The sequence below is a fragment of the Melampsora larici-populina genome, assembly GCF_000204055.1.
Source record: "Melampsora larici-populina 98AG31 unplaced genomic scaffold MELLAscaffold_85, whole genome shotgun sequence".
Taxonomy (NCBI): Eukaryota; Fungi; Basidiomycota; class Pucciniomycetes; order Pucciniales; family Melampsoraceae; genus Melampsora; species Melampsora laricis-populina.
This window is the reverse complement of record NW_006768849.1, coordinates 36,151-50,221: the sequence shown is the minus strand read 5'-3', so window position 1 is coordinate 50,221 and position 14,071 is coordinate 36,151. Positions and strand designations below refer to the sequence as shown.

Genomic DNA, 14,071 nt, shown 5'->3' with positions numbered 1-14,071 from the left:
GTATCTTTCAACTCTGAACTAACTAGTATTCACCTTACTTGTAGTCTCAGGTTGACAGGTTCCCTGAGAAATATTCCTGTGTATGCATGCTTCCGAGTCACCCGGCTGTGTCTTTGGATTCATGAAGCAAGTGATCAACTCGATCCGAGGTCACGGGGCTGATCGTCTTGTTACATTTTGCATGCCAGTTCGATCTCCAATATGTCTGAGATCTCCAATATCGACGCAACTACCAGATTCGACGAAATGGACCTCGACTCGGACCTCACCGACCTATCCGATATCGAACAAACTGTGTTGCCCAGGTACGTCCTCAATCATCGTCCCGTAGGCCACTTGCGAGGTGCTAACACTCCCAACAATCTGACAGCCTGCTTACCGCCTCCATTCCTGTTGCACCACTGGTCCCAAACGCGAACCACCCTGCCAAGCCTCCTGGCAGGAGGCCCTTGAAGAAGAAGGGTGGTAGTAAAACCCAAACGAAGCCGAAGCCGCGTTCGCACTTTATCCCACCTCACCTAATCCCTGACGTCGCCGCGCATGAATTTCCCAGCGTCTATCGCCGACGAGCCCAAGTCGCCGAGTACCTTCACCGCATATTCAAGAAAGCGACCATCATTCCCGTTGATTTTGACCTCGCCGTGGCCTACTTTCTCCAACAAACCGATCACCTCAAGCTCGGTGATATCCGAGCTTCGGTTGAGAAGATCACTGCCGACTACTCAATTCTTGATCCATTGACTGGTCGACAGGAGAGCCTCCGACATTGCACCCAGTACATCAACCAGGTCATAGCTGATTACGATGCTCATCCAAATTTGCCACTGCCTTTCGCCCTCCGCTACCCGAACCTGGCTGCTCTTAATCAACTGGCAATCGACCGCACCAAGGACCCACAAATTGTTGGTCAAGACTCAGCTGTTGTTTTGTTGATGTGGCCAACCGCGCCGTCGCTGTGGCTGTTCCCCCAAAAGACAGTTTAACAGCTTCAACGCTCAGTGGCACGGTAAGTCTTCCTGGCTATTATTTTGGTATGCAAGAGGCTGAATTTCATCATGAATAGGAAAGGGGACGACTTGCCTTGGCAGGCGCAGCGATCGTGAACGATACACCTGTGTTTGCAGGTCCCATGACCCTCGCAACATCACTCCGAACGACCCACGACCCCACAGCGACTCCTCCTGTTTTTTCTAGCCCCTTCGAAGTTTCTTCGACCGCCAGTTCGCGCCTAAGCGGGGCGAAGTCCGTCTACAACGAGGTCCCTGGTGTTACCACGGGTGTTCTATCTTCCCAGGTGGTTGGCTATGGTAGATACTCGGTGCGTTCGTTTTTCAACCTCTTTCAACCTCCACATCGCTCATCTGCTAACTTTTCCACCTGCAGGACTTTTCCACAGGCATGTCAGACACTCAGATGGCCCTGGGCCGCGCTCGGCAGGGTCATCCTGAGTCTGATTGGGCCTCCAAAGAGGTCTCCCAGTTCAACCTCGCCGCGATGATACAGATGGGCAAGGAGCACTCTTTCCAACGCGATGCAGAAGACCGTATCGAATCCGAGCTGATTTGGCACAATGAACAAGCTCGCCTCATCATCAAGGCATTTCAACCCAATTCTTACACCGCCGCCACCAATTCCCTCCAAGTTCTCATTAATAGTGGCACCCCTGGCGTCTCCAAATCGATCAGGGGCCTCATTAACCCCATTGGCCTGGGCAAGTATTTGGTTCAATGGTTGGTCTTTCCACTTACGCTGACGCCTGGCTTGCTTTCATAACGCGCAGGAAGGCATGTTATGTTTAATATGCAAGTCGACCACCATCGAGATGGCCACAATGCGACTTTATTCGCTTCGGCAAACTTCTTTGGCCAACATTACGCTGGAGGCGAGCTAATCTTGAATTACCTAGGCTACGCTGTTTGTGGGGCCCCAGGATATTCAGTCCATGGGGCCTTTGACATCCTGATGCATGGTGTCAGCAAAATCACCTGCCTTCCGAACAAAAACAATGAGCCTGCACAGCGCATCTGCATGGCCATCTATAGTCATGCAGATGTCTTTGCAGGCGCAGCGCGCTTTTCAGGGATGAATCAATCACCCAAAGTGTTCAGCGACAGCCGCCTTTGGATTCCATTCTATCCAGGTGGGTTTGCCTTGGCCAGTTGTATTCAATCCTTCTTTGATGAGCAAAAGCGCTTGTACGCAAAATATCTGGCAGAGCGGCGCGCTCGCTGGCAGAGCGGCGCGCTCGCTGCCTCTTCTTGTGCAAGCACCTCGACCTCTTTGTAGGTTTTAATCTTTCAGCGTTTTTCCTTCCTCTATTGCGTTTGAATGTTTTGCTATGTATGAAATCACACGCATTCAATATCATGTGACATCTCTTTGTTTGGACCGCTTTGTTTGGGTTCCGAGTTTTCGCATGATGAATGGCATCAAACCTTCTCCAGAGTGATCTGCATAAGGTGTACAGATTGTTAAGATATTTTTTTATTCATTCAGCCTAAGCGTGTGCTGACCTATTTGCGCCCCTCAACTTTAATCTTTCCAAACAATCCTCCCTCTTACTTTCTTCCTTTTGATGAGTTCATGTGGTTTGGCCACTTCCTTCTTTTGAAGCATATGGTATATCGCATCCTGATATTGCAGTTGGCTTGATTTGAATGATATACATGCATAGTTTGACACTTGATATGTGAACATGCAAAGATTGTTCCAATACCTTTGAGCGATAAGAACTATGATTGCAGTATTTGGCCACTCAATGGCGATTGATCGCCAGGTTCGAGTCATCATTGCCTCTCTGTGAAGCATATCAATTGCCATATGTTTGATTGCAAAACTACCTCAACATATAACTTCGCCCTCCCCTCTTGCCTTCCACAAGGGCCTTCCTCACTTTTAACAACCTCGACAAGCAGGTCATTTCGGTATAGACTTCTATCTCTTTCCACTTCCACCTTTTGGCCCAAGCTCATTCATCAACCATTTCTTTCTCAACCTAGAAATTGTATATCTTGTCGCTTGTAGGCTCTGGTTTCGACCAGTTTACCCAATCCACTTTGCCCAGTGAGATTCTTCATTTGGAATCATGTTTGCTTTGCTAGATCTAGAGTACTAACAAAAGCCTTTGTGCATTCCATATCGTCCAGCTGGACCCCTGACCCTTAGAACCTTAGAAAGACAACACCCTCATCCCTTCAAGCCCCCAGGCCAGCTGGGTACTCATAAGCTCAAGCCATGAATCAAGCGGTTCGGTACGAGGTCAAATCGTTGGCCGATATACCCTCGCGTCGTCAAACCGAATTGCACCCAATGCTGCCACCTTTTCCTGGAGCGCCCCCAGAGGTGCTTCTAGGAGAAGACCAGTGCTTTGCCTGCGCCGGATTTGGTCATCGCCAAATTGCTTGTCCTGAGAAAAAGAAGAAGAAAAGGGTCATAGTCATCAACATTGAACCTGAGGAGGTCGCGCCGAAACCAAAACACAAAAAACACGAGGGGTTTCGCGAATATCGTGTTGTTCAAGTCAGACCAGGCGTCGCCAAGCCTTATAGCATCAAAACGCTTTGGCCATCTTTGGCAAAGGATGACTGCGATGAGGCCTTTCCTTCCCTCAACGCGCCTTCTTCTATTGCTGGCCCCAGCGCTCCAGGGGGCTCATCTGGCTCTTCTTCAGCCACTCCAACTGCGCCTGCTGGATTGGCAGGCAAGTAAGTAATGTTTCCCTGAATTACTTACTCGCTTTATCTACCCATGACCTATTGTCTAACGCACCCCCACTTCTAATACCAGCATGTCAACTTCCACTTCCCTTCCCAGAAACCCTGCCCCATCCAGAGAATGGTCAGCCACGCTTCTTTCTCTGGGTATAACTCTTACTGCTGCTAACTTATCCCAAGTTGATTTCACAAAGGCTTGATGAGCGTCAAAAAGGACTGGCTCGCGCAAAGATCATTAAGGATGAATTGTGTAGACATCGCTCTTGCAGCGCCTTGGAGCTCAAGGATGTGATTTACTAGATTGCCTATAATTGTATGAGATTACCTATGATATGCCTTTCATCATCCTCCTAAGCAATGCCTATGATACAATTGTATGACCCAAACCAGATCGAATGTCAGTATTTTAAATATATATATCATGATGCCTCTTGCCCTGACTTGCGTCCAACCTTCCTTGGTTAGTTACATTATAAGCACTTGCTTTCATGATGATGTTGAAATGAAAGCTCTTGTCAACATTGGTTTTTGCATTTCTTTAACCTTGATATTTAAAAATGTCAGTTTACATTATACATATGATTAACACATCATATGAGTTTCTGAGGAATGATTATGAATTGAGAGGCAAAATTATTAAAACAACAAATGAGTTTACAAGCGCAAGTGTAAATTTCAGAGTGATTTGAAATGTGAATGCCACATGTCACTTACAAACTGATGTGAACATACAGTCATTGAACATTTTATGTTTCCATTTAATTGAAATGTGTGTTTAACATGGTTAGGTATAATCATCCTTCAACCTCTATAAGAGATGGGCATGTGGAGATGCACATGTGTACTGTTTTGATTGAGTACTTAATAACTTTTTTACCACACCTCCAAATGCAAAGTAGTTCCCAAGTGTGGTTTACCCCTGGAACAACAATTGCTTCAAGTATTCAGGTGAGGATGTGGAGTAAGTGATGAATGTGTACTTTCTTAATAACTTTGTGGCCACACCTCTTAATGCAATTTGGACACTTGCAAATGACTCCAGGATGTGGTTTACCCCTGGGTCAACTCTTTCTTCAAGTAGCCAGATGGGCATGTGGAGTAATTAAAGTACATGTGTACTTTACTCGAGTTGACCAATGCCCCCCAGGAATAACATAACACTTAATAATTTTGTGGCCACACCTCTTATTGTGATTTTGACACTTGCAAATGTTTCCCAGGTGTGGATTACCCCTGGGACAACACTTTCTTCAAGTATTCAGGTGAGTATGTGGAGCAAGTAATTACATGTGTACTTTACTCGAGTTGACCAATGCCCCGCAGGAATAACATATCACTTAATAAATTTTGGCCACACCTCTTTTTGCCATTTTGACACTTGCAAATGATTCCCAGTTGTGGTTTACCCCTGGGACAACTCTTTCATCAAGTAGCCAGGTGGGCATGTGGAGTAAGTAATGGACATGTGTACTATTTTACTCGAGTTGACCAATGCCTGCAGGAATAACATATCACTTAATAACTTTTTCGCCACAGCTCCCATTGCCATTTTGACACTTGCAAATGATTCCCACTTGTGGATTACCCCTGGGACAACACTTTCTTCAAGTATTCAGGTGAGTATGTGGAGCAAGTAATTACATGTGTACTATTTTACTCGAGTTGACCAATGCCCCCCAGGAATAACATAACACTTAATAATCTTGTGGCCACACCTCTTATTGTGATTTTGACACTTGCAAATGTTTCCCAGGTGTGGATTACCCCTGGGACAACACTTTCTTCAAGTATTCAGGTGAGTGTGTGGAGCAAGTAATTACATGTGTACTTTTTTACTTCAGTACACATATGCCTGCAGGAATGCCATAACACTTAATGACTTTTTGGCCACACCTCCCAATGCCAATTGGACACTTGCATAAGTTTCCCAGGTGTGGTTTACGCCTGGGACAACACTCTCTTCAAGTTTTCAGGTGAGTATGTGGAGTAAGTAATGTAATGTGTACTATCAAGTGGTGGGTATGTGGAGTAAACAAGTAACATGTGTACTATGTTACTAGAGTAGAGACATGCCAGCAGCAAGCACATATTCCTTAATATATTTATATTGTTTTCACCACTTCCATAATTTATTTCTGACCACTGGAACTCCATGCAAGACCCAAATTACCATTTATGTACCCCTTGATGTATGTGCCACCACAGTTACACACTTGAAGTCAAGATGACTATACATCCAAAAAAATGCGGACATTTTGGTCAAAATGCAGTGTATTATTCCAGAGTTACATTACACATCCTTGACCTGAGCTTAATCACAGTATAATTACTATTATACAATAGGTCTATTTTGCTTATTTAAAATATGCAAAGAAAAATCTTGAATATACTAATTTATTGAAATATTTCCCCAAAACCTTGTGTCCAGAAAAACCCTTCACTATTGAGTGTTGCAGAGATCACTCAATAGTATAAGCTCAAACTATTCATATGAGTATGACACTTGATTGCAGTTGCCAAAAAGTTAGTTGACTATTGGAGAAGACAAAGGGGTCGCAGCCAGGGGTCGAACCAAGGTGCTGAACTGGCGCTTTCCATTTAGTGAAGGGGCGCCATGCCTGCCTACCTCCCAGCCACAGGACCCATAGCAGTTATCAAGCTGTTAGAGCCGAAACACGCTGGGTTAGAAGCGCAGTCGATGCCTATTTCATTTTGTACTTTGGTGATGAGTTTTCCAATGTCCCCCATTGTCAACCATTGACCAATATCAAACCAAAGTAGCCAAAATGGAACCGAAAGCGTCTTCATCCTGACTTTACGCCCACTCAACCATCGAACTCGGCAGACGCGAATATGTGGACAATCGTGACCGATAACTTTTGCTAAGTGATGCGGCTTCAAGCCTTTATGCAAGAAGATCGAATAATGAACCTGCCACTACTTCAATAGGCGAAGCAAGTCTCACCTCACCGCATCGGACTTACATGTCAAGTAAAATTGAGTAATTTTACTTGGCTTTGGAGATCTTCCCAGTTCTGCCTGGCTCCAAACATTATGTAAGCAAAATGAACTGACTTGGTGTTCAATCCTTCCAAATCCGCCTTTGAACCTTAGCTCAAATCAAAGACAACATGCAACTTAATATAATGCGTCCGTAAGTCTTCGGCCACCCATTCAATGTAGGAGGGTGAACTGACTTGGTATGCAAACATTCCAAAGCCGCCTTGGAACCTTGGCTCAAATCGACAGTCGACATGCATTTCAAATCAATTGTGCGTAAGTCATCGGTCAAGCCTTTTGCCAGCCAGTGCAAACATTCCATAGGCCAATATATATGGAAAAGGCAAGGACGCTCAATATTAATGATTCTTATAATTTAATACACTTGTCATTTTATCCCTCCTTCTATTAATTGATATCATATTTCACTCAACTTTCGAAGCTGATCATGCCATCTCACCGTCGCATTCCAGGCCTACAAAGCAATGCCAGGGCCCCAAAGGCAAGGACGCCCTTGCAACAACAACTTCTTGATCTCCAAGAGAAGGACGACAGGCATGCTGAAGCCTCGCATGCGGCACGACTACGCCGCTTTACAGCCAATCCAATCCTGCCACAGGTTGAGGATCCCCCCGATTTGCCAATACCCGCGCACATCATGGACGAGTGGCAAGCCGACGATGCCGAACCAGGCGAAGTCGACGCCGGTGAGGACGAGATTGACTTGAACCAGTTCATGCCATTTCGATTCCCAACAGGGCCTTCCAATGATGAAGTCAACCCGGTTTTAGAGGCGCTCCGACGGGAACAGCATCTATCTAATCGCCGAAAACATGAAGATCGATGGGCTTGGCAATATGCCCTCATGCTGCCGACTTTTCTTCGGTGTCGACTTGCAACATCTAATTGGGGAGATGAGGCGCGATGGAACCACGATTTCAGGCCTCCCTGCAACTGCGCGCGCAGGACCGAGCGAGATGTTGATTTAATAGATATATTAAGTGTGTTTATGTTGATATTCTGCCTCAATAGGCTTGAGCGAAAATTCTGACTGGTCGGATCTTTAACAGGTCGCAGACGAGTCAAGATATCATTCTGCAAGTCATGTGATGTGTCAGACACAACCTGACTACTGCAATTGGGATACATTGCAGCATCGCCATCTCAACCCCGGACCGCATTTTCTGTTCGCCTGATGAAACACCATCACGCTGTCTGGTTACGATTTGCAGTCGGAACACAGGGTTTCTGTGATGCGCTTGATGACACTTTGGACGATCACAGTCCCTTGATTTTAACGTCAAAAATGCAGGTGGGTGATAACTTTACTCAATTCCCAAATCCAAATAACACGTTTTTCTTACTTCACGTCCTCCTCACCTCAGCCTCGGGATTGGCGACAGCCTTTTACAGAGGCAATAGATGCGTACCGCGCTATCATTATGCAGATACGCAAAATCGAACATGAACGTCTTCGCCTCAGCAAGCTGGGGATTCTGGCGGTGAACTGCCCCAAATGTTTTGGTCCCCCAGTCGGCACGACTCAAACCGACGAAGCGCGCGTGGTGGTCTGTTTAGATGGTAATTTCCAGCACAAGCGACATGCCAAACACTGCAGACATTATTCGGGTTCCCCAAGTGGGCAGGGAAAAATGATTGGGAGTATGATTTGTCATAAAATGGTCTATCACTCCACACCTGAGGAGAGAACGATGGTGATATGGTTAGCTAAGTAGCTGTTGGTAATCATGAGCTCAACTACTTCACTGACCCAGCGTGCATTATCATCAGGACAAGTTATTCATATGTAATACATGCTGTAACTTCTTTCAGATTGAAAAAAGCTTCCAAAAGATTGACTACATACACTGACTCAATGTTTTGGTGTGATCTCATCAACTCAACTGCATGTAACACACTTTCTGTTACTAAGACATAGCTTCAACAATATTGCCTGAGCAGCTACAGAATTATATGTAGTGAATTTTTGGGAAAAAAATTTCAAAGTCGAAAAAGTTACATGTGGTATAACATGTGATTTATTTATTCTGATGGGCAAAAAACTGAGCAGACCTGTATGTACATGATAGACAACTATTGACTTAGCTTGCTGCACATATGTAGTGTGGGTGAAATGGCCCAGGTGTGCAGTATTAGATTCTTTTATGAAAAACTGTACTATTAATCATTTTCCTCTGCCAAATTGGGGAAGTTGAATGATGTTTACAGTGAAAGCAAGTGTGGAAATTCCTGGTTTCAATCCACCTAGGCCGCAAATGTTTCTCGATCCAAAGCTAGTGGCAGCAAAGGCACGATTTATGGGACACAAAGGAGAGAACAATGGTGATATGGTTAGCTAAGTAGCTGTTGGTAATCATGAGCTCAACTACTTCACTGACCCAGCGTGCATTAGGACCCTTGTACTGAGGCGCATACTACTGCAAATGATGTGAGAGGTAAACAGCATTTCAAAAACATGGACGAATCTGGATTACTGGGAAGGGCATGTCGGCATGATCACCTCCTCAAGTTCATCAATATCGTGCAGACTGGGGAAAAGTGAGTAGTCATCTATTCGACTATATCATGGGAGCAGGGCTCAACCGTCCATTCAAACACTGTCTGCAGGTCTCATTACGCCCTGCCCCTTATCCAATGGCTCTTGGACCTATTCGCGAACGAGCGGGATGAAGACACCATTGTTGGGGTGCTCTACGACATTGGATGCAACCTCGATAAAACGATTAAAAAGGTATTAAATTTAGTACATGCTGTCTTTTCCAAAATGTAACATTCATTGTGATTCATTATTATTTCATCCAATAAGACGCGAGTCTTTACAGACCCGAAACAGGCCGACCAAGTCAGAATGGGTACTGCTTTGTTTCATGCCTATGCACACAACTGGGCATGTCAGTTAGAATTCAACCCGCGACTTAATGGGGGATGGGGCAAATCAAATGGGGAGGGTTTGGAACGCGTGTGGTGGAAGATGGCGCCCTTGGTGTCGTTGTTGAGGTATGTGACTAAACAGCATCGCCTAGTCAGTTTGGACCTTCGGGCTACCCATTGCAACGACGTCTTAAAGAACAAAGCTGGTAAGAGGCCAACCATTTCACTTATAAACAATAGATCAAGAACTAATTCCTGAAGCGACTGGATTTAATTGATCAACATAGTGCAATTCCTCATAGCAGACACGAAGAAGTATCAAGCCGAGCTACTTTCATCAGAGGAATCTCTGGCCAAGCTGTTGCAGGCAAATGAGTCGCATACTTACGAGTATTTTGAGGCCCAGTGGGGGTGCCAGCGTGAGTTGCAACTCAAAGAGATGAATGTGAGGACAAAGGAGAAACGTGTGAGACTTGAGGTCTTGATTGAACTGGAGGAAGAGCTTCTGGAAGCGCGGTGGGTGTCTTTCTTTCCTGGCGATCTGTGGGAACTTCTTTTCCAAACCGAATCATGCTGACATTCTATTGTAGTAAGAGAATGAATGAGATCGATGCTGGTAATGCAGCCATCCGAACTGCTGAGCAACGTCAGGAACTCCTTGGACTGCCGAGGTCCCTTGCAAACCTGGAAGTCAAAATGCAAGAGGTTGCCCAAGAACTCGGCAATGCCGAGGTTGTCAATGTGAGGCATGGGACTGGTAAGCGCTGCTTGGGACCCTCAACTCCAATCAGCAGTCTGATTGACCTCTTTCTGCTCCTATGTAGATGCACGTGTAAAAGGAGCCCTCGCTGTTCAGGTCGCCATGGGATTCCTTTACGAGGCAAAGTGGGATGTAATGCAACAGCAGAGCAATGCTGCTATTCGGACTGGTAAGGGTTTTTTTGAAAAACAAAGGTGTCTTTTGTCCCTGATCATGAGTCGTCTCCCCTCATCGCAGGGGCAACCCAGCAGCCAAGGAATGAAGAATTACGACGAAAGAAGATGAAGATGTTGAAAACTAAAACCGAGACATACCTGAGGCACACTGTCAGTTACAACAGGCGATTTCGCCCTACTCCAAGAGTGCCTGAACCAACCTTTGACGAAATCCTCAACATGGACCTACTGGATGCATTCTGGAACCAGGGGGCGCTTGATCATCCAGATGAACCTTGGGCTAGTTGCCAAAGCACCAAAGATGGTATACTTGCATTTCAGAGTCATCGTTCATCCAAAGAAGAGCTTCGGCGATTGGGGCGTGAGGTCAGGCAAATGATGATGTGGGGTCTAGATTATCAAAGTCGAGTTGAGGCCTCGAAACCGTCTGAGGCCAACGGTCAGTCTCTTCAAAGCGGCTAGTATGTAATGAATATAAGGCACTGACTCTTACCTTTGCAGGAGACATCCGAGTGATTGAGTGGAGGTCGGTTTATGCTACACTTGCTAAGCAAACATGCAGGCTGTTGCAAAGGTGGGATCGGGGTCTGAAAGAGGTGTTGGATACGACGGCAGCTTTTGTAGAGGGCAGTGGGGACATGGATCAAGGCTTGTTTGATTGATGGCAAGCAATGATTGCCAGAAGCGCTGCTATTTGGACTGATTTGCTGGGGGTTCCAATTTTTTTCGCTGAGGATGAACTCGATGACCAGGACCTCAACCTGCCTGACGAAGCCATGGATTGGCAGGGGATCGGGGTGTGAAAGATGTGAAGGATTTAGCTGCAGTTTGTGGAGCGGACCTATATTGTACATGTATATAGCCAAATTATTGCATTGTATCGACAAAATGTACCTTTTTTCAGTACACACTGCTTAAATTTATTGCAGTCCTTCCCATTTACGCTTGCCAAAGGCTTTCAGTGAGTTGGATAATATCACGCTCAGAAATCATTTCATAAAGAGATCCAATTTATGTAAGATGTGGATTATAATTAGATTTATATTATTGATACAATATGCATAGTAAAAAGATCAAAAAAATGAGAGGTTTGGGTCAGTCTGATAGGTATACTGGGTTTTTCTTTTTCTTTTGGGTTCTGCGAGCCTTATTTTGGGACTTCAAAAAGGCAGTGTGTGTCTCGATCAGCTGAGTCCAGGGATCGGTCCAATTTGAGGCATCAGTGGAACTGAATCTTCGCCATGTGGGACAAAGACGAGGGGCTGGGAAATTGGGAATTGTGAAATCAAGTAAAAGGGAGCAGAAGTGATAGTCCGCCCAGGCGAGTACTATAGGCGGGTTATTGTTGTGGGGTGTAATGTAAGGAAACGTCATCTGGCTATTTGACCCAGGTTCGTAGTATAAGACAGGCCTGTCAAAGGTTGTAGCTATGACACCACCCCAACCAGGCATGCTGAGCCAATATTGTTGCTCGGAGGTGACATTTGGTTTAGTGGTGGCGAGCCGAGCCAAAGCCGCGGTTCGGCTTTCATGGAAGGAGGTGCGAGTGAATACATTTGGCATGTTGCTGAAGGTCTCATGCATCCTTTGTCGAATGTCGGACCAAGCGTCCTGAGATTGGCCCAATGAGACAGCAATTGACCGGAATCCGCAGTGACCGTCTCCTCGGACTTCTCGCACATCGATAACGTAGGGTTTGAGCCAATCATGTATCTGGTACTTGGCTAGAAGGGCTGGCAGGGCTGGATTGACGATGCTCGACTTCTGTAGTATGGCCTCCTCCCTGGCCCTTTTGCGAGTGACCCTAGCAAGAGTTGGTGATTTTTTGGTGGGTTCGTTTGGTGACTTCGGAGGTCGCTGAGGTGTTTTTTTGAAGTTATTGTGGGTGTGGGGCCCGGATTCGGTTTGGCACTCAGGAGGCGAAGTGATTGAGCCTGGATGATGTGATGTGTTGGGGCCTACCAGATCTTCAGGGTCCAGAAAAGCGTGGGTTGCTGGTTTTGATGTTGGAAGGGAAAGCAGGGGTGAAGGTGGCCGAGGGTGGGTAGATTGCGAGGGCTGAGTGATGAGATTGTCGAGGTTAAATGTGGACTCAGTGGTGTCAGGTAAGCCCTGGAGGTCGTTGAATAGCCGATCAATCTGAAGATCAAATTTCTGCATCAAGATGTCTTTGCCTTCTGAAGTGGGATGCAGATGAGTAAGACTCACCGATGCATACGATCCCTCTGGGGATCGAACTGGTTCCTCGCTGCTCATGAGGCCTATGTGAGGGGTGGCTTCAAAATGTGCGTGGTAAATGTTGGCCTGCAGTAAAGGTTGGAATGTAAGCAAGGTACCTCGAGTTACTTATCTTGGAACAGGGTGCTTACAGATACTTGTTGTTCACAGGTGAACGAGGTGGGAAGGTTTGGGATGTCGGGTTTGGTGATCGAGGGTACATGTGGCCCTTTGGGAAGGCTTGCTAGGTCACTCAAGATCGCATCAATCAAAGTTAATGCTTTGTGTTGACGGGCTGGTGACATGGCTTGTAGGCGTCTAGGTATATTGGTGATCATTGACTCGATGGGGTCGGTTGTGATGCTAGAGACCGTTGGATGCGTACTGATGACATCAGGCCTGGTGGAGGCCTGGTTAAGCTGGATGTCGAAGGATGGTGAGGTTTCAACTTGGTCGAGGGGGAGGAGACTAGTCTTGGTGTGATCACTATGGCTGGTTCCTTGGATTTCGGTACTGTTCTTTAGCGTAGTAGCCTTTCTTGGCTTTCTTGGTTTAAGTTCGTGATCGGGGGGGTGGTTGTGCCCAAGGTGCGTGTGGATAAGTAGCCAGGCATCGTGGTGGGGTAGGTATCGTGCATTGAGTTTGAATGGACAGCCGATGCGAACTGATTTTTTAGTCCCTGTGCTGGGAAATCCGCCTCGATAGCAGTGGTAGTGAATGAATTGGCTGCCCTCCTTGGAGTTACCAATTCGGATTCGGTACCCATGTTGGGTGGCGTTGAAGTCCTTCACATAGTGGTCCATATTTGACCGGTCAGAGCCAGGAAGTTCAATGACATTTGGTACTGGAAAGACGAACTCCTGCAGTGCTGAGCTATCTTCCATTGGTATAAGGAGTAAAAAGGTGAGGTAAGGCCTAGTCGACTTATTGAGTATGTCTTTGAATGTAGCTGGTAATAGTGGGTGTGGGAATTGAGGGAGTGAGTCGTGGATGTTGAGTAGTAAGCGTAAGGATTTTGAGTTCGTAGTCGAGTGAGGTAGTTAGCTCATATGTTGAGGGAGGCATGGGTAGGTTGAAGTCCTTGAGTTATGGTTTTGATTAAGATCATAACTACCTTAGGTCATGGTACAGGTGTTGAGGTAGTTATGATTGTGATGGAGTAGTTAGGCCAAAGTTGAGAGAGCCATGGGTAAATTGAAGTAGTGAGATGTTTAATTGGGTAGTCATGGATTGGAAGAGGTAGTGATGAGTGTGACTGAGGTAGTCATAAACATACTGAAGTAGGGAGATGTGTATTGAGAGAGTAAGGGGAG

At 46.0% G+C, this 14,071-nt stretch overlaps 3 protein-coding genes across 3 annotated transcripts; 2 read left to right on the top strand and 1 right to left on the bottom strand.

Annotated features, from left to right (window-relative positions):
• Positions 1 to 201: 201 nt before the first annotated feature.
• On the top strand, positions 202 to 2,286 carry MELLADRAFT_69240 (uncharacterized protein; the record flags this gene model as incomplete). The annotated part of the gene is made up of 6 exons (XM_007418115.1): positions 202 to 305; positions 371 to 906; positions 987 to 1,006; positions 1,064 to 1,318; positions 1,384 to 1,730; positions 1,785 to 2,286. 6 exons carry the CDS (start codon positions 202 to 204, stop codon positions 2,284 to 2,286), a joined length of 1,764 nt encoding a protein of 587 aa, XP_007418177.1.
• Positions 2,287 to 7,161: 4,875 nt separating this feature from the next.
• MELLADRAFT_113453 (uncharacterized protein) lies at positions 7,162 to 10,576 on the top strand (the record flags this gene model as incomplete). The annotated part of the gene is made up of 7 exons (XM_007418144.1): positions 7,162 to 7,714; positions 7,868 to 8,025; positions 8,099 to 8,294; positions 9,893 to 10,121; positions 10,196 to 10,362; positions 10,430 to 10,534; positions 10,560 to 10,576. The coding sequence occupies 7 exons, from the start codon at positions 7,162 to 7,164 to the stop codon at positions 10,574 to 10,576; spliced, it is 1,425 nt and encodes a 474-aa protein (XP_007418206.1).
• A 1,060-nt stretch (positions 10,577 to 11,636) lies between these two features.
• MELLADRAFT_69237 (uncharacterized protein) lies at positions 11,637 to 13,642 on the bottom strand (the record flags this gene model as incomplete). Its single annotated transcript, XM_007418114.1, has 2 exons — positions 11,637 to 12,845; positions 12,911 to 13,642. 2 exons carry the CDS (start codon positions 13,640 to 13,642, stop codon positions 11,637 to 11,639), a joined length of 1,941 nt encoding a protein of 646 aa, XP_007418176.1.
• Between the last annotated feature and the right edge of the window lie 429 nt (positions 13,643 to 14,071).